We start from the raw sequence: 21,664 nt of genomic DNA, 5'->3' as shown, positions 1-21,664 counted from the left end.
ATTGTGAGCAATACGATCCAAAGCAAAATTCCTCGTATGTGTGCTCATACCTGGCAAATAAAGCTGTGTAGGAAAGTTGGCCTTTGACAGACAACGTTACCTTTGGTTAAAACATCTGGGCCTTTGAATCCCACTGATATCGTCTTGGAATTGGCAAAGTTTGGGTTGATACTGTAAAGTGACAGGACAAGATAGGGCAGAGGGATTCACTTTATATTCAAATGATGTTCGATGGATGAGAACAGGGTTCTATGTCGCTTATTCTACCTGCTGCAGATCCATGCCAGTATGTCGGTGCGGTGCTGAGAGGGAGTACACAGCAGCTGCAGCATGCTGTCTGCTTCCTGTAGGTACAGACCTTCCACCAAGGGACAGGACGCAGCCTCAACAAAGACAACACACAGAGGATATTTAACGTTAAGACGATTTGATGTAGTCCATTAATCTCTTAATGCAGAAACACATAGCAAGGGACAGTGGGAATAATATTGATTGATTGATTGATATCTTTATTTCGAACATGCAAGAGAAAGTGTATAAAAATAAAAATAATAATAAAAAGAAATAGTAAAACAAAAAAATTGGAGAGAAACATAAACAAAGTATCCTTCTTTAACATCTCTCTATTACATGTGCGAAAAGGAGTAGGAAGAAGTAAAACTTATGTACTCCTACCCCTTTAATTCTTGCATTGCTTTACAATATTTATAATTATGTTGCTATATATATATATATATATATACACATACCTATATTACAGGGGTTCATGCAACAACAACAAAAATGTCCTTATGCCACGTGTGTATGACGAGTACTGTACTATTTTTGACAAATGTAGACATCCTGTACATTTGTTCTTAAAGTTAATTATGTACCAAAATGATAAGAACATATTCATTCATAATTTGTTTTGAATTGCAGAAATAATCAAAACCCTAAAAGTGTATATCTAGTATTGTCTTTAAGTAATGTTCAGTATTATTATCCGATGGCGCCCTTTCCCAATGTGATGTATCACACTCTGCGCAGTCTTCCTTCAACTTTTCTTGGATTTTCTGTTTGTTTTTTTCACTCAAAATGCTATGTTGGATGCTTATGAGTCACGTCGTAGCTGGCTAGCCTAAGGCATGGCCCAAAACTCTTTACATACGGGTTTTTCCAATGGGAGAAATGTACTTCCGGAAGGTCTCTCGGAGGAAGGGCGGGACTGTTGAGCTCTATGTGTGTGTGTGTGTGTGTGTGTGTGTGTGTGTGTGTGTGTGTAACCTGCATACGAAGTGATATGAAGAACTTGTGATTGTCAGAGAAAGACATGTTAAATGAAGTTAACGGTTTGCCTTTCTAGAATAAGTAGGCCCGCTTAAAGGGTAAAGTAAGATAATGTTGAAGGTGCTCAACAGTCTTCTACTCTAAAAATAATTATAAATGCTTTATTAATCCCGCAAAGGGATATTACAATGTGTTCACTCTGTTATTACACACAGGCCTAAATGGAAAGGGAAATTAAACACATGTATACACATATACATGTACTAATGTTGAGATGTCAGCGTGAGGGGGCTGCCCATGGAAAGGCGCCCGAGCAGTTGGGGGTTTGGCGCCTTGCTCAAGAGCACCGTGGCAGTGCCCAGGAGGTGAACTGGCACCTCTCCAGCTACCAGTCCACCACCACACTTTGGTACGTATGGGGACTTGAACCAGCGACCCTCCGGTTCCCAACCCAACTGACTGAGCTACTGCCCCCCTCAAAACTTAAAACACATGCAGGTCTGTTCACCATCACGTCCTAAAAATGAAACTGTTTGGTCAAAATTAAGTCATCTTCGGATATCTAACCCGCTGCTGGGGAACGGGTTTGAATTGTGAACATCTACCGTCGTGGCTAACGTTAGCAGCCCAAAACTAACAGGAGCAGAAATGTCACTTGTTATAATAAACATCAACCAAACTTCCGGAAAGCACGCGCTATGATTAAACTAAAATGTTGTGCCTGTTACTTTAACTTCTTTTACCTGCAATGCAGCATAAACATGTCGCACAAGTTGTTTTTCTTTCAAAGCACCCGCCATTTACCAAACAAGTCGCTCTTCTTCTTCTTCTTCTGTGTGATTGTGATGTTTCGTTCTTCTTCGTTCGAAAATTAAGGGTGGTTGGCAAACGACTTCCGGGTGCATTATCGCCCCCAACTGACTTGGAGTGTGGACTCAGGGTGGAAGGAACAAAAATGAAAAAATAATAAATGAGGTGATGAAAATCTCATGAATTGAAAAATAGAGGGATACATTTTTGAGTGATTATTTTTTTATAGATTTATTCATTATTAAGTGGTTTTATATATAATATATTTAGCCTATGTCTATTAGGCCCGGGACAAAATATCGACATTATACGGAAATATATTGTTGTCCTTTGTGGGATACAAGACTCGATTCACCTGCGAGAAACTTGATTATTCGTTTTAATTTACAGACTGAACTATGTGCTGCAGAATTGTTTAACAGTTTGGACTTGCAGTGAATGAAAAGAGAAAACCTGCACTTTATCTTTTCATGGGCATATTTAGTCAGGCCGATATCATGATGTATAATTATAGTAATATCCACCTGTATATTATATTCAGTACATTTCTAGCTGTAAATCTTGCTCACAATACTTGTTATCTATATTTTATATTCATAGGACAAACCCATCTGTAAAATTCTGTTTATAACAGTATTCATTTCTATATTTATTCAGTACATATCCATGTCCTGCACTTATGGAACCAGTGTATATCCTGCACCTGCTGCTGTTGCACTTCTGGTTAGACCTAAACTGCATTTCGTTGCCTTGTACCTGTGTAATGACAATAAAGTTGAAACTAATCTAATCTAATCTAATTATAGGATTGTCTAGTAATATATTGATTATCGCAAAATTGCTGTGGTCTGGTCCAACTGGCAAAAAATCATGACTTTTTATTTCCTCCAGTGATGATACTGGCGATTGCTTCTTCTTTTTTTAGTCTGAGTCTGTAAGATAACATGTAAGAAGTGGAAATATCTCCTCTAGTGATGATACTAGTGATTGCTTCTTCTTTTTTGATCTGTGAGATGAACATCTGACTGTAAGAAGTGGAAATAGAAAGGGTAAATAAACAAATGTGGACTTATGAAATGAAAGTCTCCTGAAATAAATACATGTAGACCTTTAAAATAAAAGTCCCCTGAGTAAAAGAAGTAAAACATAATTATTTATTGAACTGTATTGACTCATGATCTGTTGGTCCATTTCTTTAACTGTCTATGCGTGTATACGCCCAGGAGCAGTGTTGCCATGTCCGCTTATTCTAAGCGACTTTGGGCTTGTTTTTTTGTAAAGTCGCTTACAAATATTGGTAGTCGCGGGTTGCGTTTTTTTTGGGCTTGTCACTAAAGTGTAGTTGTTTATTTGGGCTTGTACACAGCTTGTCCTTGCCGGCTCGCTCGATCCCGGCCCTTTCCCCATAAACACAATAGACAGCAGCGTTATTTCCCACCCACTTCCTGCTTCTAATTGGCTCTGACCCAGATGGAAACGAGTACCAACCAATCAGAGGCAGAGCAGGGCAGTCTGTTGTTTTCTGGTTAGGAAAATGCGCGAGTAGCGACTAATGGTGAGTGTACTGTAGGAGAGTTTTTGGAGGAATAAATGCCCGGGATAAAGTGGGTGAAATACGGGAAGAAGTATAACAAAGACTGGGAGAAAGAGAAAGGAGGAAAAGAATGGATTCAGCCCATCATGGGGAACAACTCAAAATCACTGTGAAAAAAAGTCAGTTTTCTAATGTTAAATAATGTTAAAAGGTGGTTTAACTTACTCCTGTGGTCATTGTCCTGAAGCTCAGGGGGAGAAAATAAATAAACTCTAGCCTACCGTGTGTACAGTTTACCAATCTTTCTACATGGATTGTAACACAGTTTTATTTATTTTTCTCTTCCAGGATCTTAGGGGGGCTACGTAGAAAAAGTCGCTTATTTTGGGCTTGTTTTCACAGGCCTGGTTGCGTATTTGTCTCGCAAGATCTGGCAACACTGCCCAGGAGTAAGGGGAATTCCTCCTCCCATAGACAGTTAAAGAGATCCCTACTGCTGTTGAATTAATTTAGTTGTTTACAATATATTCTAAAAAAAAAACAATATTTAAGAGAACTATGTGATAGTCTGCGTTATAATGCATCTGACATTGGTGGTGTTGGGTAAGTACTGCAGACGGTGCTGTAACAGTACAGGCTTTAGCATAGCGCAGGCCGCAGGCGGCCTATGTGGCATCTATCTATCTACGGACATACCTAAGGAAGTGAAACTAAAACCGATTTCTTGTCACAGTTTATCTCGCCGCCGTCCTGCTGCCAGTGCTGGGCTGTCTTTCAAAGGAATATGGAACCAGGAGTGGGCTGTGTTGTCCGATGTGCAGCGAAGGTACATTACTACTACTACTGGGTCCAGCTAGCTAGCTAGCTAGTTAGCATGTTATTCACATTAAAGCACCAACACACACTCAATGTAATGGCCACTGACATTTGAGTCCTCCTGATGTGGCTGGTCTGGGTTTATTTGTGCCTATAAGCTGTGAGGAATGTGTGTGTCTGTCCTTATATGTGTGTGATTTTTAGCAACCTGCTTTGGTCTGTGACGTCACAGCCCTTTGGTCAACACTTTGGTTGTGTTTTAATAAGAACACAATAAGTTCAGTTTTAATAAGATGAGATATTTCTTCATTCATCTTGGGCAGTCAATAGAAGTGAAAATGGCGACCCACTGCACATAAGCACATACAAATACAGTAAACATGCGTAGAAACATAATCATCATACAATATCTCATCCAGTGCGTAAATAATCATCTGATAAACCTCACACCAGACACCCCCCACACTGTCCTTCGCCCTCACAGAGAAGAGAAGAGAGACCACAACACATCCTCCCCCTCATATGGCACTTAATTCTGCCCAGATGGCACATTCCCATTAACTCATGCAGTTGCCAGTAACTTAGGTATTGTACAATGCCCAAATGCATCCTTGAACACTACCATATCAAATATAAAACATATTGCACCAGTTCCCTATCAGATATTGTACATCGTACAACCATAATGGTAAATACCACAGATATTACCCATGATTAACTTCAGCACCGTCACACCCAACTGTAGTAATGAGATAAAACACACACTCACTGCAGCTGGAATGCACATACACACCTTATCTGTTGTTATTCATTAGTTTGATTGAAAGAGGCACAAATGAGTATTTATACCTGTTCAGCGTGTAGTTTGGGAACCTGTATCTTTTGCCCGATGGCTCATACTCACTATTCAAGATGTGATTCGGGTCCTGGATAAAAAACCCTGAGTCCTCAGCGCCTCCTCGAAGATCTCCGGAAGAGGAACTGGTGGTTAGCATCAGTGGCTGCCTCGTAAAACAGTAACATGATATCTTTGTCCACTCCATGAACTCTAAAGCTCTTATTGTCTTCTTAAAAAATATAGACGCTGTATACACGTCACTTGATGAGAAAGGAAGTCAGTGAGACTATGTTAAATAATTAATTAAACTGATCCTAAAGTGAATATTCAGCTGCCCTCTGGTCCGTGATGTAAGCGTTTTTATACACTAGCACAGTAAAGATCTGAAAGATGTAGTTACAGTCAGACACAGTATCTTAACGTCTTTTGTGTGTTTGTTATTTTCCATCAGGGACAGTTGTCCGAGTAGACTGCACACCACTGTCGGGCACTCGGTGCAGCTCATGTGTGAACGGGACTTTCATGAACAGACCCAACGGCCTGCGTAGCTGCATCCCCTGCATCGTCTGTGACCAAGGTGCGTCCGTAATGAAGTGATTGATGTATCTCTTTCTTTCTTATTCACAACCTCCAAATCGAGTTTAATTTTGAGAAGTAAGTTGCAGTAACATGGACAAGGTTTAAAGGAATTAGGATATATGACCAACATTTGACCAAATGTTACAGATAGATTAGATTAGATTAGATTAGATTAGTTTCAACTTTATTGTCATTACACAGGTACAAGGCAACAAAATGCAGTTTGGGTCTAACCAGAAGTTCAACAGCAGCAGGTGCAGGATATACACTGGTTCCATAAGTGCAGGACATGGATATGTACTGAATAAATATAGAATAAAAATACTACTATAAACAGGATTTTACAGATAGATTTGTCCTATGAATATAAATTTAGATAACAAGTATTGTGAGCAAGATTTACAGCTGGAAATGTACTGAATATAATATACAGGTGGATATTACTATAAATAGAATTTTTACAAATATGTACAATGAACATAATATACTGATGGTTCACAGAGTTTACAGGTGAATATGTACTGTGAATATATATATGCAGGCGGCTATTATGGCCATTGGATGATTCCCAAATCCAATACCAGTTAAGGTCGGGAACCTGTTCTAAAGGAGTAATTACCTGGATTACTTTTAAGGTTAGTTCTTGTTTTGGTACTTAAAATTATGATTAAAGCAAGCAACGTTTATTTATACAGCACCTTTCACAGACACCAGGCACAAAGTGCTTCACAGTACAAAAAAATACAATCTAATACAGTCAAATAAACAAAAGATAAAACACCAGAACATGCAGGGATAACAGACATAAGACACTTACGTTATTTTGTTGTATTTATTCTTATTTTTCTTTTACTTTGTCATGTTCCTCTCTGTCCGTCTTGTGCTGCGGCAACATCCACATCTCTCCTCTGGGGATCAATAGAAAAAAAAGAAGCCCACTGACAGCAACGTTATTGTTCATATTTAGTAAATGTTTTCCATGATTCACACTGTCAATGTGTGAATTGACAGTCATATTGTCTTTGTAAATAATACAGTGAGTAACACAGTTAATTTAATTGTTTTTGTAATTTATACTTTTTATAATTCCCCAGTCGGGAAAGTACAATTTACACTCTGTTATTACACACTACACACAGGCCTGACATACACACACATGCTCAGGTCCTGTTACACGCACTAATGGAGAGATATCAGAGTGAGTGGACAGCGACTGCTGGGCAGACGCCCTGAACGGTTAGGGGGGGTTTCGGTGCCTTGCTCAAGAGCACCTTGGCAGTGTCCAGGGGGTGAGCTGGCGTCCCTCAAGCTACCAGTCCGGTCCGTACGGACCCTGCGACCCTCCGGTTCCCAACCCAACTCCGTACGGACTGAGCTACTGCCAAATAAAAATGTGTCATGTATCTGGAACTTTTCCCTTAATTGCAGTCACCTGAGAAGCACATGATCACATTATGTCAGATAGTATTTAAGCTTGCATAAAATGTTTAAATTTATGAATATAACAATAGTTGAATGAGTTTCTTTCTGTTTGCTCTCAGGTCTCTTTGTCAAACAGGAGTGCACAGCAACGACAGACACAGTCTGTGATGTTTTAAGTGGGCATTTCTGCAAAGAGCTGATAGATGATACAGGATGTAGTGTGGCACAGAAACACACGCGCTGTGCACCTGGTCAGAGGATAAAAGAACCAGGTAAGACATTTATTAAGTCTTCTAATGAGTAGGTTTACATGCACACGACTATGCTGGTCTTGAGTCTCATTATTCAGGCTACAGCATTTAAATGGCAAATACGGTAGTCCTGTTTTTCAGCTTTGTGTATACACGTCGCTAACAGGATCCTGGTTTCTGAGCCTCTGTGACAGCTCACGCACGTCTGTGACTCCTCCAAATCCAGCAGATTGGTCATTTCTGTGCCAGTTTGATTTCCGGTGGCCTGGACTCTGCAGCTTTTAGCCTTTCCATCTGATCATCAGAAATGGAAGACGAGTGATAATTTAGTTTATCTGTCAGACTGGTGTCAGAATTTGACTTTTTTCTTTTTTACAGCACACAGATGTTGTTGGAGTACTCCAGCTAGAATATTTAAGTTTCTGAAACCAGGATATGATGACCTGAGCTCCTACTTGACGTCTCATTAACCCCCCTGAAAGTTAATCTACAGTAGGACTAAATTTACTTATATCTCAAAATATAAAAATATATTAGGACTGATTTCCTGCACTGACGGTCTTGCTACACACACCCTGATGATAACTGGGATACTATTGTTTATGTAACAACACTCAATGAAGGCACTGATTTGAGTCTGATTAATGATGGTTCTTCACTGGATGTTGGCTTCCTGTGTAGTGACTCTCTCTGTTGTGTGTTTCTCTTAGGAAACAAGAAAACTGACACGGTGTGTGAACAGTGTCAGCCGGGCTACTTTTCAACGGATGGAGTGAATTGCACCAATTGGACTATGTAAGAAATAGTTTAATAAGGAATTGGTTGACCTCTTTTGTTTTTGCACAAATTGTAACATAGCATTATGACTTTGTGTAAATATACTCGTTGAGTTTCCTAAGCCAAGTGGCGTGTTACCCGTACCCGTTTTGAGCTTTCCACCTGTATGTCTACGCTGTATATAGCAGGGGTACACATACACGCCACTTGCCATGTTTTTGCGAGAACGTGTTATCGCAAGAAGAAAGTTATGGTTGAGTTTAGGAAAAGAACGGGGTTGGCTTCCGTAAAAGAAGAAAGTGAGTTTAGGAAACATGAAAGTCCTATTTTACCCGTCCACCAGCCCAACCAACGTGGATTTTCGCCTTTTCATACTACTCGCCACAGCATAAATTCACACACCGTGGCAAGGTAATGTAGCTCAATGGAGGCTAAACGGCACTGATAAACATGATAAAAAGTAAGTATGCTTGATAACACGCCAATAATGGCAAACAAATTGGCGTGTCATACATTATCATATATCTTGATTTCTTCTAAGATAGAAGTTTTTCCTTCAAGCAGCATATAGAGTGTCTAACAAAAAAGGCGGGGTTTCTATTAGAGAAACAAAGGCTTTTATTGTGAGAAAAACACTCATACAAGCAACATTTCTGTGAGTACTGGATTATGGTGATATTTTATCCATGCGTGCAAATCAATCTTCTCTGAAAACGCTGGACTCAGTATATCATGCAGCACTAAGATTGTAACTAATTCTAGTTTTCATACTCATCGCTGTAGCTTGTGTTACGCCCCCGATGTCTAGGGGTAAGGGACGCAGCATGAACCAGATGAGGTTGGTATGGTGATCACGCAGCCTGTTTAGCATACTGAAACACACACACACACACACAGTAACCACATACAGCTCCTGACAGCAGCCGGAACACTTGCATGAGAGCGTTGGTTGGTCTTCTTTGCACAATCGGAGGTTGGAGCATTGGTATATTTTTCTTTTTAAGCTCATACTGTGGGAACTGCCTTCTTACTTATGTTCTCTCCTGACTCCTAACGTCACTACCAGCATATGTAATCTTCGATCAAAAGGGCCAATCATGCGTGACCTTCCCCGAATGCAAACTGTCTTCGGTGAAAGTTTTTGCACCTTCATCCTGGTATAAATTGCAGAAGCATTTTGGATTGGAGTGCCTATCAACAATGACACAGTTTAAAGTTAGGATAAAGGACTACTGGAGTACTACATGGCCATGTGCTGTCATTGGGCGCTGCTGGCGATTATGTTGAGATGATGTTTTTTACTGTATATTTTAAGTACTGCTGTCTTGGCCAGGCCTCCCTTGAAAAAGAGATTCTGAATCTCAACGGGATTATTATTTATTATTTATAAATGCATGCACTATTTCATGAGATCAGTCTGCTAATAGTTGAGTTTTATGCTTCAAATTTCCTCTGTGATTGAACAAATCCTTCTTTCCTTTTAATATTGATTTGTTTTTTAATCAGTTTGACGTTACCCACTTTGTTCTTTTATGATTGTGATGACACTGCAGTGTGTCATATGAAACACACCAAGTACTTAATCTGTCTTTCTCTTTTCCACCAGTTGCTTAGAAACCCAAGTAAAGGTCAAAGAAGGAAGCACGAGGAGTGATGTTATCTGTGGATCTGCCTCAAGACAGAACTTCTGTTACGTACCTGTAATATTGTTAGCATTAACACTCGCTGGGCTTGTGATCACAGGTTAGTGCTTGTTTTGCATCCCTAAATCTAACTGCCAAATCTCTAACATACCCGTAACATCTTCTCCTCCCGTTTTTCCTCTCCATTGCCTCCAGTGGACGGCAGCTAATGGTTTTTATTTACGTTATTTACGTTTCTTCCTTTTGGATTTCAGGCAGACTTATACCAAAAGAAATAAAAGTAAGTTCTCCATATCTGTTTCTCACATTTTGCACCCCATGACATTCTACATAGAAACGTGTTAATGTCATTTTAATTTCTTTTTTTTCTCCAACTATATAGACTCCGGTAATGGAAGTTGGTGACTAGGTCTCCATTTATTATTCCAGTTATTCCGACAGTTCAAACACCAACATCAAAAACATCAGTGATTATATAGATTAGAATAGATTGTTTTGGTTTACATTGTTTAGTGTTGGGCTCTTAGAAATGTCTGATACCCTTCTTACAATATAATTAATAATAATAAATAGAATTTTCTGTATGTTTTAACACTAAATAAAAGAAAAATAGTATTAACAAGTTTACTACTAACCATGCAGCTAAGTTCTAACATCAGCCTAATCTACAGACATCTTGTATAATCTCATTTGAATGTGTGAGTGTGAGTGTTTTTTTTACTGTTTTTAATGTATTTTCTCCCTTTTTTGTAACACTTTGTTATTGTGCTCCAACAACAGCGACTTATACACTGTCCCGCAGTCTAAAATCTGCCATTTTGCTGCTTTTATATGTTTACCTGTTTTAACTGCTCTTTAATGTTCCGTTTATTGTACTGCTGTAACTTTTACTATTTAAATGTTTTTACGTAAAGCATTTTGAGAGGCCTTGTTACTGAAATAAAATTTAAAAAAAAAAAGCTTCCAAATTCCAAGTGTACCTGTTCTTGCAATAAAAACATTTTTCTGATTTTGAAGTTTTAAACAATTTCTGGGGCTGGGATGACATCTTATCAAAGAAGGGTCCTTGGCCTCTTTGTGGAAATTAAGGAGCCCTTCACGGGAAAAAAAACCCTGACACTGTCAGTTTCACAGGACCGACGAGGACACTGCAGACCCTGTAGGAGGTAACCACCTCCGGAAGAGGGCAGTAGTGTAACACTACGGCCGCTAAATGCCGACGTAATTTAAGAGAAGAAGAAGGACGCTAACGTCATTTCCGGGATGCGATGCACTCTGTAGAGGGCTTCTGGTAGCTGTAGACGCAGCGACGTAAAGCTAGTTTTATTATTCCAGTTTTAATTGCGAGTCGGAGGAGAACCATTTTACAGGCGTTTGTTTAAGAGCGTTATGTGTCCCCGGTGTTAACGTAGAGTCGACCGTCCGCCGTTGAAATGAAGAAAAAGAGCTCCGAGAAAAAACGCCATGTGGTGGCATGGACCAACAAAGCTGAGTGGGACCAGGTTCTGGAGTATCTGTACTCGAAGGACTCCGCCTTGCAGAGGTACGCCCTGCAGAGGATATCGGCGTGGAAAGGCCGGTATGCCAACAGCACCCCTGTGGCAGTGGACTGCACAGCGGACCTGGTCAGGTGCCAGGTGCTGGACCGGTCCGGACAGCTGGACGGGGATGATCTGGTCTTGCTTTATGGAGCAGGACTGGTGAGGTTCGTCAATCTGATCACGGAGCGACAGCAGGGCAGAACAGCCCGCCCACTGAGGCGGCTGGCTGGGAACTTAAACATCCCAGAGTGGGTCGTGGACCTGAGGCACGACTTCACACACAGGAAGCTTCCTTCCTTGAAATGGTGTCGAAAGGGATGCAAGGTGGTCCTAGAGTGGCTCCAGCAGGAGTACTGGTCCAGGCAGTTGGGAGGTGGGCCTAATGAGGACTGGGAGTCGGAGTCGGATGGAGAAGAGGAAGAGAGTGACCTAAAACGCCAAGAGGACGAGCTCCTTGCCAGGCAGAAAGAAATGGAGGCCTACAAGAATGCACGCGAACTTCTGATATCTTTTGAAAAGGAGCAGTACCAGGCTTTTAACGGGCTTCCTGAAGACAAAGAGAAGAACTTGTGGCCCGCCCCCTTTGCAGACATGAGCTGGCTACTAGGGGAGATCAAGCAGTTCGCTTTGCAGTCAAGTAATCTGCTGGTTGATGTCCTGCTGGAGGACGGGTTTCTAGTTCCTACTGTGGAGCAACTGGAGACGTTAGGCTGCGATCCGTCTGACAACGCCAGTCCCACTGAACCCAGGCTCGCTCAAACCTTCCTGCGTTTTTGGCTGCCCCTGCTCAAGATGCTCAACTCACCTGCTTTTATTCATCTTCTTCTGGAGAAGCTGTTTGGTGAATTGAAAGTGCTCACCAAAGAGCAGAATCATCACAGGGCTTTCTATCTTTCTGGTTGGATTGCAGAGATCATCCTCTGTAACGGCAACAAATTTGAATACCATTTTGAAACAAAGGGACAGAAGAAGGCCAGAATGAAGGACAGGGTCTTTGTAAACCGCATCCAGCTGAGGTGGCAGCAGCTGCTCTCAGCGTGCCTGGATGCTCCCTGCATCTGCACGCCTCATTTGCTCCAGTTAATCCTGGACGACATGGAGCATCCTCTCCCTCTGGAAACCCGACAGAGGCTGTTCCAGCTCTGCTCCATCTACACACAGTCTTCCCATTCAGAATGCGATTCTTCTCCGGCCCTGACTCAGCAGCCCATATACACGCTGGAGAGTCTGCACGAGAAGCTGCAGCGGTCTCGCCGCCGCTCCGCGGCTGCAGCGGAGAGGAGCGAGTCCTCCCAGGAGTACAGTTGGGCAGATACTCACGCCGAAAAAGCCAGATTGCTCAGAGGTTCTCCGTGGCAGCTGTGCAGCGACAAGGTTTTGTGGAAGAACTATCCTCTTGGTAAAGTCCCTGGACAGTCCGATGACCCCTCTTGCCTCATGGTGGAGAACTACTCCACCATGACTGTGTTTGACCAGCCGGTGGAGTTGGAGAGCAACACAACGCACAACGTCACAGGAGCCCCAGTGAGAACAGCTGATGGCCTTCTGTGGAACCACAGTGATGTTAACAAGCTCAAATCCGGACTGCAACTTTTTTGAGTTGTGAAATATAGTCCTTTTAGCCTCTGACACATTGTTGAACTTATGGAAAAAAATGGAAACAAAATGTTCAAAATATGTTCACTTCAATACTTAACGGTTTGTTGCAGGATAACTGATGTGTCAAGCAGCGTGCGGGTCATTTATCATTTATCTTAATGCCAGACATAACTGGTTACAGCATCTTTAAAGTGAGGATTTGCTGTTTTTTTTTTGTTGACTATTGTTTAGGAGAGCAACTAATAATTAGTTTTTAGTACAAAGTCTTTTCTCGATTAATAAAATGTCAGAAACCACTGAAAATGGCCATTATAATATCCCAGAGCCCACGCTGACATTTAAAAAAATAAAATAAGAATTCATGTTTCTGACATTTTGCAGACCAAACAATTCATAAGTTAATTTAAAATAAAAACTAATTATTTGCAGCCCTAATGTAAAGCATTTGCAAATCTCCTCATGTTGTATTAGGAAATATGTTCGGTATTAGACAATGTCACGATTCAATTCAAAATCGATATTTATTATAGTCAAAAACGATTCTCAAAAAAAAAAAAAATCACAGTATGTACTTGTTACTTTTCCCATGTGATTATTATTATACACCATTTCAAAACTAAATTTAAAAAAATATATATATTTATGAATCGATTTTGAAACGATAGAGCTTGATTTTGTTTTGGTTTTTTTGCACACCTCCTATGTTATATGCTGTCTCAATATTTCCAACTGGTGAAACGTGCCGAGATTTAACACGTCTTATGAAACATCATATACTGCACGTGACAAGGGAAGAATGTGGGGTGGAGTTTGGATATGGTTGATTCATTATGATGGTGTACAGTTTAAATTTCTTTCACCAGTCATGCAAGTGAACTTCCGCTGTTCATACGTCACCGTCGTCGGCCCCTACCAAGTGTTTTGGAGTCGGTGCCTTTCAGTTGAAAACCTTTTGTAGAGAGGGTATTGTTGTAAACACAAGGTAGTTTTTTTGTTATACTTTTTCTTCTGCGCACTCATGTTCAATAAAACAGTTTTCTGCTGAAGGAGTGTGATTGTGTCCTTTTTGAGTGTAAGCTTTATGGAGCTGAATGCCAGCATATTTGTTTGGGAAGGGTATCTAATGTGGAGAATGGCTGATTGTTGCATATTGAGCCGACACTGTTCACAAGGGACACAGTGTATGTTCTGTTACACATTTAAAGACTTCCCCTGAAAGGTAAAAGAGAACTTAACAAACAAGAATAAGAACCTTTCTACTTATATCACTTTGCCATCTTGGTAGGATGAGGACTGAGTACAAATGAAAAAATCATACAGAACTAGGGCTGTGCAATTAGTTGAATTTCGATTTAGTTTTTTGTCTGAAAAAAGGATTATTTTGCCATGTTTTGTTTTGCAAGAGCACTCTTATTTTGTCTTGTGTATTCACTCACTGTTTTCCCAGCTGGGTGCACAGGCCTACAGCCAAAAACCAACATGAAAAAACTCAGTAATGTTCCCTCAGCATTTAGTTTTCTTGTTAAACTGTATGTAAAATGAGTCAACATGAGTCAAACTTAACGTTATTCGAAGGTACCGTCTATGTGCTGGATTTTTCCTTCGGTAGCTATTAAGCCCACCGAGGGCGACTTTATTGTTCATATTTTAGCTCAATGTTCAGTGATGACAGTAGGCTAGTAGTGGTCATAGTGAGTGAAGATGTGAGGTGAGATGCAATATTGTGTTATGTATTTGGAATTGTTCATTAGGTGTAAAGTTATGTGTGATATCTTAAAAGCTGAACCAACTGTTAACGGTAGTAAAACAAATCTTATTCTGAGCCAAAGACACTTTCTGCGTGATAAAGCACACCAAAAGATTATAGCCTGGACACTATCCATTACATCAAAAGGTTAATGATTAATCATGTTAAATAATCGTGATTTCAATATTGACCAAAATATTTGTGATTATGTTTTCCCTATAAAGCACATAACAGGATAGATTCTTAAAATATTTACACAGTGACCTAAAAATAAAAACACCTATATAATGTAACACAACATGTAACTCCTCATGTAAGAATTCAAACACTACTTTATGAAGCTTACAATTTGTAATTTCTCTGAGACTGTCAGAGTGGTATTAACTTGTCTGGTCTTTTATGAATGCGCAGCTGCGCTATATATATATATATATAACCTGCATAAACAAGTGCGCCATATTGAAAACGTAGTTGTCCACTGAGCAAAGTTCAGTGGGACTTTTATTTTGAATACTGTGTGCGGAAGTGTCTACGCAGTTCGTCCTTGGTCGTCTCGCCTGCAGTAGACTGCGCCATTGTCTCTTCGTTTTCTAGCTTTGCGCGGTTCAGCAAGGATTCAATAACCAGCACAGTTTCGTCGAATGACGCTGTTGCTCTTTTGTTTTTTTAGTGCATTTATTTTTCAGACACGACGGTAAGTTGTTGATTGAAGAAGTGTCGTTAAAAGATGCTGCGTCATGTCTGGGTTCTGCGCCTCATGGCTTTAGTCAACGTTAGCTGGGTTAGCTTTAACGCAAACCGAGTGCACTTGCTAACTAGTTAGCTAGCTAAATGGGCTAATGATACCCAGCTGAATTAGACGAACAATGCCGCCGTGGGCAAGCTAGCCAGCTAGCTAAATGTTGAGTTTTTATTTGAATGCACCAGAACACCCAGCAGAGACACTTAAATTAATGTTGGACACAGAGCTAAACTAACGTTAGCTGGATGCTAAAGCAGATGTGCTGCTAAGACAATCAAGGCCTTGTGAGTAAAGCTAGCTAGCTAATGTGCCGAATATGAGATGTCTTCCTTTCTCGATTGGACCAATACATAAGCTTTTTATTGCAACAGTGGGGGGTTGTGTTTCGTTAGGTGCATGTGTGACAGTGCGCATTGCAGAGCTTTTATTGTAAAGCATCGCATAGCTATTTACTGCTAACCTTGCTAGCTAGGTGACAGTAAGCTAACGCTGGACCTGGCGTCAACATGAAGTCAGTTACGTTGGTAATACGTTTAGCCAACACACCCCTTCTGCGGTGTAAAAGACCCCCCCCTCCTATAACTCTGGCGTGTTGCACATTGTTAGGTTTACTTCCCTTAAAACTTTACATTAACTTTGCCTAGCTAACGAATTAAGAAGTTTATGACAATTCAAAAGAGCCAGCTTTATTGCGAAAATGTTGATAACATGACAATCACAAAGTGTCAAGTATGGCACGTACTTAGTACCACTCAGTCCACACTGACCAATTGATTTGTCTAGAGTCCACAGCGAAAATGTTTAGCTTCTTGCTTAGTCAATGATGAAATGGTGACAAGCATATTAGTTAAAAACCCTAACATTCCCTTCAAAAATGATGACTGGATTACAAACTAACACTTTTGTTGTCTTAACAGGTAAGGAATCAAAAGTAATCTTTTGGACAGCTGACTTACTTACCCCACTGTCAAACTACGATGATTACCAGAAGAAGAGGGCACGTTGTGAACAACACAGAGGTGCATCCTCAGGAGGTTAAAGAGGTAGATGTCGTGGAAACGGTCGAAGATCTCCCATGTCCATATGAGGGGTTCCCAGCTGACGATATTAACACTGCTGGGATCGAGCTCGATGACCTGTTTGGAATTGAAGACTTAAAATGGACACTTGGAAGAGATACTACCTCCTCGCTCTTCGATATTGAGTTGGCGGATCTTGGCATGTGCAATGCCAAAGACCAAGATTCTGAGATGGATGTTTCAACAGCCTCATCTCCAGAGAGAATGTCAGCCGAGTCGAAGATTAACAGGAAAAACCAGTCAAGTCACATGATCAACAAAAATGCCATCGCTGCCAGATTGAATCGTCTCAGGAAGAAAGAATACGTGGACAACTTGGAGAAGAAAGTTGGCATTCTGTCGTCGGAAAACAACATGCTCAAACAGGAAAACTCTCAGCTGACTAAGAGAGTGGAAGAGTTGGAAGATGAGACCAGGTACCTGAGAGCTGTGCTGGCCAATGAGAGCATGTTAGCCCAGCTCTTGTCCAGGCTGAGCGGTGTGAATGGGATGAAATTATCTTCTTCGCTTTTCCAGGGGCCCAAATCGAACGACCATGACTATGCCTTACCCAGGAAGCGCGTGAAAGTGGAGGAGAAAGAGACAGCCGGTGGCGTGTGTCTGCATGTGGACAAGAACCACGTCTCAGTGGAGTTCTGCACCAAGTGTGCTGAGAGTGCAAGCACATCACTCAAAATGTAGGGTCAAGTACTTATCTCTGTTTTCAGATTTTGAGACTGAACTTGCTATGACTCTGTACTGAACTTCTTGAGGGTGGATGAACACTGTTGACTTAGTTAAGATTACCTAAGAACTGCTCAATGTGCATGTGTATTTTGTGAAATGATGGATTGAATACACGTTACTGCTAAACCTTGTTGACAGTTTCTTCTAGGTAATGGTTGATCCACCATGCGGGAAGAGTGGCTTTCTGAACATCTTTACCTGCTTGACTCCATGGTAAGGATCAGACAAGAAAAGATTTTTTTTTTTTTTTTTTACAGGCTTGAGGCATTCAGCAGCGACCTTAGTACTTCTATTTTTATTTAAAAAATAAACAAAAAATATCTCAGTTAGTGGATTTTGAGACCTTAATACATTTTTCTGTTAATAGTTTGTTACAGGAAATGATTTGATGTTAACATTTTACAAAGAGTTAAATCAAAGAATCCTAAATTCTACAATGTTAAGATAAAGGTGAAGCTCCACAAAGATTGATCTCGACTCAGCAGTCAAATTGGAAATGCAAGAAAATAAAGATAAGACTGGGTTAAAACTGATCTCTTTGTGAACCAGCACCATTGTACAAAAGAATGCTTTCATTTAGCGCCACCTATTTTTCTTTATGCTAAAGTGGATTCTGCTGGTGGAAGGGGAAGAGGCTGGACAAGCTGCTGCCAACGTGGCCTGGTATTTTTTTAAAGGTAGTATCGGTAACAAATGGTATACGTAATTATATTTTACCAATACTCCACAACATCTGTAGCTCTTGTCAGCGTAACTCATGCATTGTTTGCTTGACTGCTGTTGCTCCATTACTAGTGATGCTATCAGAGGCTTAATAGTCTCATCATGTCTTGATATATTGGAATGTATTAATTAAATGCATCCAAAATTATCTGAATAAGTGGTGAAATTGCCAGTTGTGTAATTAAATGTAAATGTGTATATAACTTTGAATACGTTTTTGTTTGAGGCAAATGGCCTTGATGTTGAACAAATAAATCATATTTTCATTATGTTTGAGTTACAAATATTTACTGTGTCTTGTTCTGTACTGTTGATATTAATGCATCTCTCTTTCTCTTTCTAAACAGCAAGCTCTGCCGATAATGGTCTTACTTTTCCTGAACAGTTGGGTCAAGTCTGGTAAAGGTTGTCTAAACAAAATGACCGAGACCTCATTTGATGGAAGTTCAAGGCATGCAGCCTGCCCACAGGGATTAATCATCCTGCCCATGTTTTAGCCCATTGAAGGAGAATTCTGGCCGATTTCAACATGTAACTCTGTTTGTAAATGTGGAGTGCTGTCAGTAGCGAGACAAATGGAAACAATTGGTGCCGCCAACATTGTGTTATCCTCCTGTTAGCGATAGCACCCAACAGGCTTAAACAGGGCAAGTTTTAAATGTGTTTTTAGCCTCTAAACATGCTCGAAATGTCATAAGTGCCTCCCCATGTGCAGTTATTGCTTCTGAGTGAACACAGTGAATCTGACTGCTATTGATGTGAAAGAAATGCATGAAAGTTGTGTTAATTCAGCTGTGTTTACTTACGCTGTTGAGACGGCAGTTAGAGAGCTTAGGGACTGTCTACAGACTACTAAGAGATGCAAACATATTTTCAAAAATAAGCATACACTTATTTTTTTGCAAAGTAAGTGCTGTAGGACAACTAGCAGGGGATAGTTGTAATTGAAGCACATTTGGAGACACTACTTTATACAATCATTAAATTGATAGCCTACATATTTTTGTTTTATCTCTGTTCTGTGTTGTAGTTTGTAAACGGTCCCTAAGCTCTCTAACCGCAGTCTCAACACAGGAACTAAACACAGCTGGATTAGTACAACTTTCCTGCATTTCTTTCACATCTACTGCAATCAGATTCCCTGTGTTCACTAAGAAGGAATCACTGCACATGGGTAGGCACTTTTAATTACATTTTGAACATGTTGAGAAGCTAAACACATGTTTTAAACTTGCCCTGAAGCCTGTTGGGTGCTAACTCTAGCAGGAAGATAACACGGTGTAGGCTGCACCGATTGGTTTTGTTTTTCTCTCTACTGACAGACCTCCACATTTAACAACAGAGCTACGTGGTGGAATCAACCGGAATTCTCCTTTAACTTAAAACCATAGATAGCATAGCTTTTTTTCTTTTAAATTTTTATAATAGACCTTTTTTCACCGCAGGCATTTGGACATGTTGAAGTAGGTAAAGCACAGGTGAAATTTAACAGTAACAATGGCTCCGTTCCATTAGGTGTCCCAGTACGCTATTCCAGGAAGCCGACATGAACAGTCCTACAGCCTCCCTTAAGAGGAATGCAGCCATCATTTTTTTATTTATTTTTTTAACACCTGTGCTTTTACTACTATGACGAGACAAAATGTGTGCTGTGGAAAAGGTGCACTGTTTAACATTTGGTGGGTTATTTTCATGGGCCTGGGTTGGTCTGCTTAAAGGGATAGTTTGGATGTTTTGAAGTGGGGTTGTGTGTGCGGTACTTAGCGACCGTCAGTGTATTAGCTACAGTAGATGGCAATTGCCCCGCCCCAAGCTTGGAGAAGCACACACGAGTAGCAACACGGTAGCTAAGCAACGTACTGCTGTGGACAGAGATAACGGCTAAACATTTTTGACACAAAAAAGGCACCGCTTAAATCATTACTAGCATCAGTGAACTCTAAATTAAGATTATTTTTACCGCCTTGTCAGACTTTTTGCGTAAGGAACTAAAGCCGTTCTACCCAACTTCACTCTTGTCAGTGCCACCAGACGCCTTTAACGAAACTGTAATTTTAGAGGAGAGGCTATCAAAGAGTAGAAATGATTTCAGGAAAGTGCTGTCTGACCGCAAGGCAACTCAGTGGAAAAGGTTCTCCCTCAGCGTCCGTTGGGTCCTTGTTTCAGATGGCTGCTGCGGGTCCTTGTAGCAAGCTGCTGTTGCCATCTGAACGAGGAGACGTCGGAGGCTGTGTGAAAGGAAAAAGTAAACGCATCGAACGAGCTGCTGTCAGAGCTGAGTTAAAGGCTAACCACACAGACCAGCTCTTCAGATGGTTTTCACAGCAAATAATTCCCTGAAAAAATGCTCGCCTAGCTGCTAGCGTGGCATGCCCTCATACTCCCAACAAAGATTCAACAGAAGTGAGATGCCTCACTCGGTAGATAAAACAGAGCTCAACCAACATGGCATCATATGACTGTAAATGTACACGCCAACTTTGTTAAGCCATTGGCGTGTTGTCTGTATGCCTTTTTTAAGCTGTGCGTGTGTATCTCTAAGCGATATACAGCAAGTGTACACATACCAGTTGCCCTGTTATCGGAACTTGCTGTGTTACCACGAGAAGAAAGCTATTGTTGGGTTTAGGAAAAAAGAACTTGGTTGGGTATAGTAAAAGAAGAAACCGTTGAGGAAAAGTCACACGGGACAACATCCTGGGCCTCCTGGATCCAAGTCCTCTGAGGTTCTGTGGTTTTAGTCCTGTTTTACCCATGTACCATTAACCTCCCTACGCTGATTTCCGCCCTTTCATACTAGCTACGCCGTAAGTTAACACGCAATCGCAAGGAAATTTTAGTCAATGCAGCCCAAACGGTATTGATAAACACGCTGAAATAACGAGCGTGCGTCTTTATAACACGCCAATAATGGCATGCAAATTGGTGTGTCTTATATGCCAGTTTGTGAGATCAGTCTGGCTCAACACATAGGGTGAAAAGAGGAGCTGTAGCAATGTGCAGTATGACAAATGTTTTTTTGAAAATGAAATATATTCTGGTACAACCTCTAAATACAATGATGAACCTGGAAATGAGCAGAATATGAGCACTTTAACCAATTAGGCTGTTTTATAAATCTAAATAATGGGATTCTGCACTTTTGCTTTTCACTTGGACACCAAAACCTCCGCCACGGTCACGTCGGTCTACTCAGAATGACCAGAGATGGCACAAGTACTCAAGAAGTACAGTTACTTGTGTTCAAAATACTCTGGTAGTAGTACAGATTTAACTTCTTTACTCAAGTAAAAGTAACAGGTACAGGTACAGGCTTGGAATTTTACTACTGTAAAAGTATTCTTGCGTATGACAACCATTATTTATGCAAAGCTACCTGGACCACATGGATGTTAGTAGAGTGTAACTCTAACAAGGTTACATGTTACAGCAGCTTTAAGCAGTACAGTTATGGCTGAGTTCCATTTAGCTGTCTCAGGGTCATGGGCTGCTTCATAGGGCCTAGAGGTTTCATGGGATTTATAATTATTGCCTCAGTGGGACATTTCAATACAGAGCCAATGCCCCC

General features: G+C 40.7%; 4 protein-coding genes across 7 annotated transcripts in view; 3 read left to right on the top strand and 1 right to left on the bottom strand.

Moving 5' to 3' along the window:
- Positions 1–2,212, bottom strand: part of haus7 (HAUS augmin-like complex, subunit 7) — a 5,519-nt gene extending 3,307 nt beyond the window's left edge. Inside the window, exons 1-3 of the mRNA XM_032522064.1 lie at positions 2,013–2,212; positions 268–383; positions 101–171 (exon numbers count right to left, since the gene is read on the bottom strand). Coding sequence (XP_032377955.1) covers positions 101–171; positions 268–383; positions 2,013–2,069 — 244 coding nt within the window. The 5' untranslated portion in view covers positions 2,070–2,212. The remainder of the gene's footprint in view (positions 1–100; positions 172–267; positions 384–2,012) is intronic.
- A 2,134-nt stretch (positions 2,213–4,346) lies between these two features.
- On the top strand, positions 4,347–10,948 carry LOC116693227 (tumor necrosis factor receptor superfamily member 14; the record flags this gene model as incomplete). 3 transcript variants are annotated; one of them, XR_004332870.1, is given in 7 exon segments in its annotated part: positions 4,347–4,439; positions 5,719–5,844; positions 7,388–7,540; positions 8,230–8,314; positions 9,903–10,039; positions 10,135–10,219; positions 10,322–10,948. XR_004332870.1 is itself a non-coding variant. In XM_032522069.1 (7 exon segments), coding segments are annotated over 7 exon segments (647 nt in total), but the record flags the coding sequence as incomplete, so codon positions are not given.
- A 250-nt stretch (positions 10,949–11,198) lies between these two features.
- On the top strand, positions 11,199–14,110 carry las1l (LAS1 like ribosome biogenesis factor). The gene has a single exon (XM_032522044.1). It carries the CDS (start codon positions 11,373–11,375, stop codon positions 13,077–13,079), a length of 1,707 nt encoding a protein of 568 aa, XP_032377935.1. The 5' UTR covers positions 11,199–11,372; the 3' UTR covers positions 13,080–14,110.
- Positions 14,111–15,270: 1,160 nt separating this feature from the next.
- On the top strand, positions 15,271–18,376 carry crebzf (CREB/ATF bZIP transcription factor). Of its 2 annotated transcripts, XM_032522067.1 has the most exons (4): positions 15,271–15,520; positions 16,486–17,324; positions 17,512–17,586; positions 17,981–18,376. In XM_032522067.1, the coding sequence occupies exons 2-3, from the start codon at positions 16,546–16,548 to the stop codon at positions 17,519–17,521; spliced, it is 789 nt and encodes a 262-aa protein (XP_032377958.1). In that variant the 5' UTR covers positions 15,271–15,520; positions 16,486–16,545; the 3' UTR covers positions 17,522–17,586; positions 17,981–18,376. The 2 variants fall into 2 exon arrangements, with proteins under 2 accessions (XP_032377958.1, XP_032377959.1); XM_032522068.1 differs by having other exon boundaries at positions 16,486–17,586.
- Positions 18,377–21,664: the final 3,288 nt, after the last annotated feature.

This window comes from Etheostoma spectabile, chromosome 7, assembly GCF_008692095.1.
Source record: "Etheostoma spectabile isolate EspeVRDwgs_2016 chromosome 7, UIUC_Espe_1.0, whole genome shotgun sequence".
In the NCBI taxonomy this organism is placed as follows: domain Eukaryota; kingdom Metazoa; phylum Chordata; class Actinopteri; order Perciformes; family Percidae; genus Etheostoma; species Etheostoma spectabile.
This window is presented reverse-complemented; position numbering and strand designations above follow the sequence as displayed.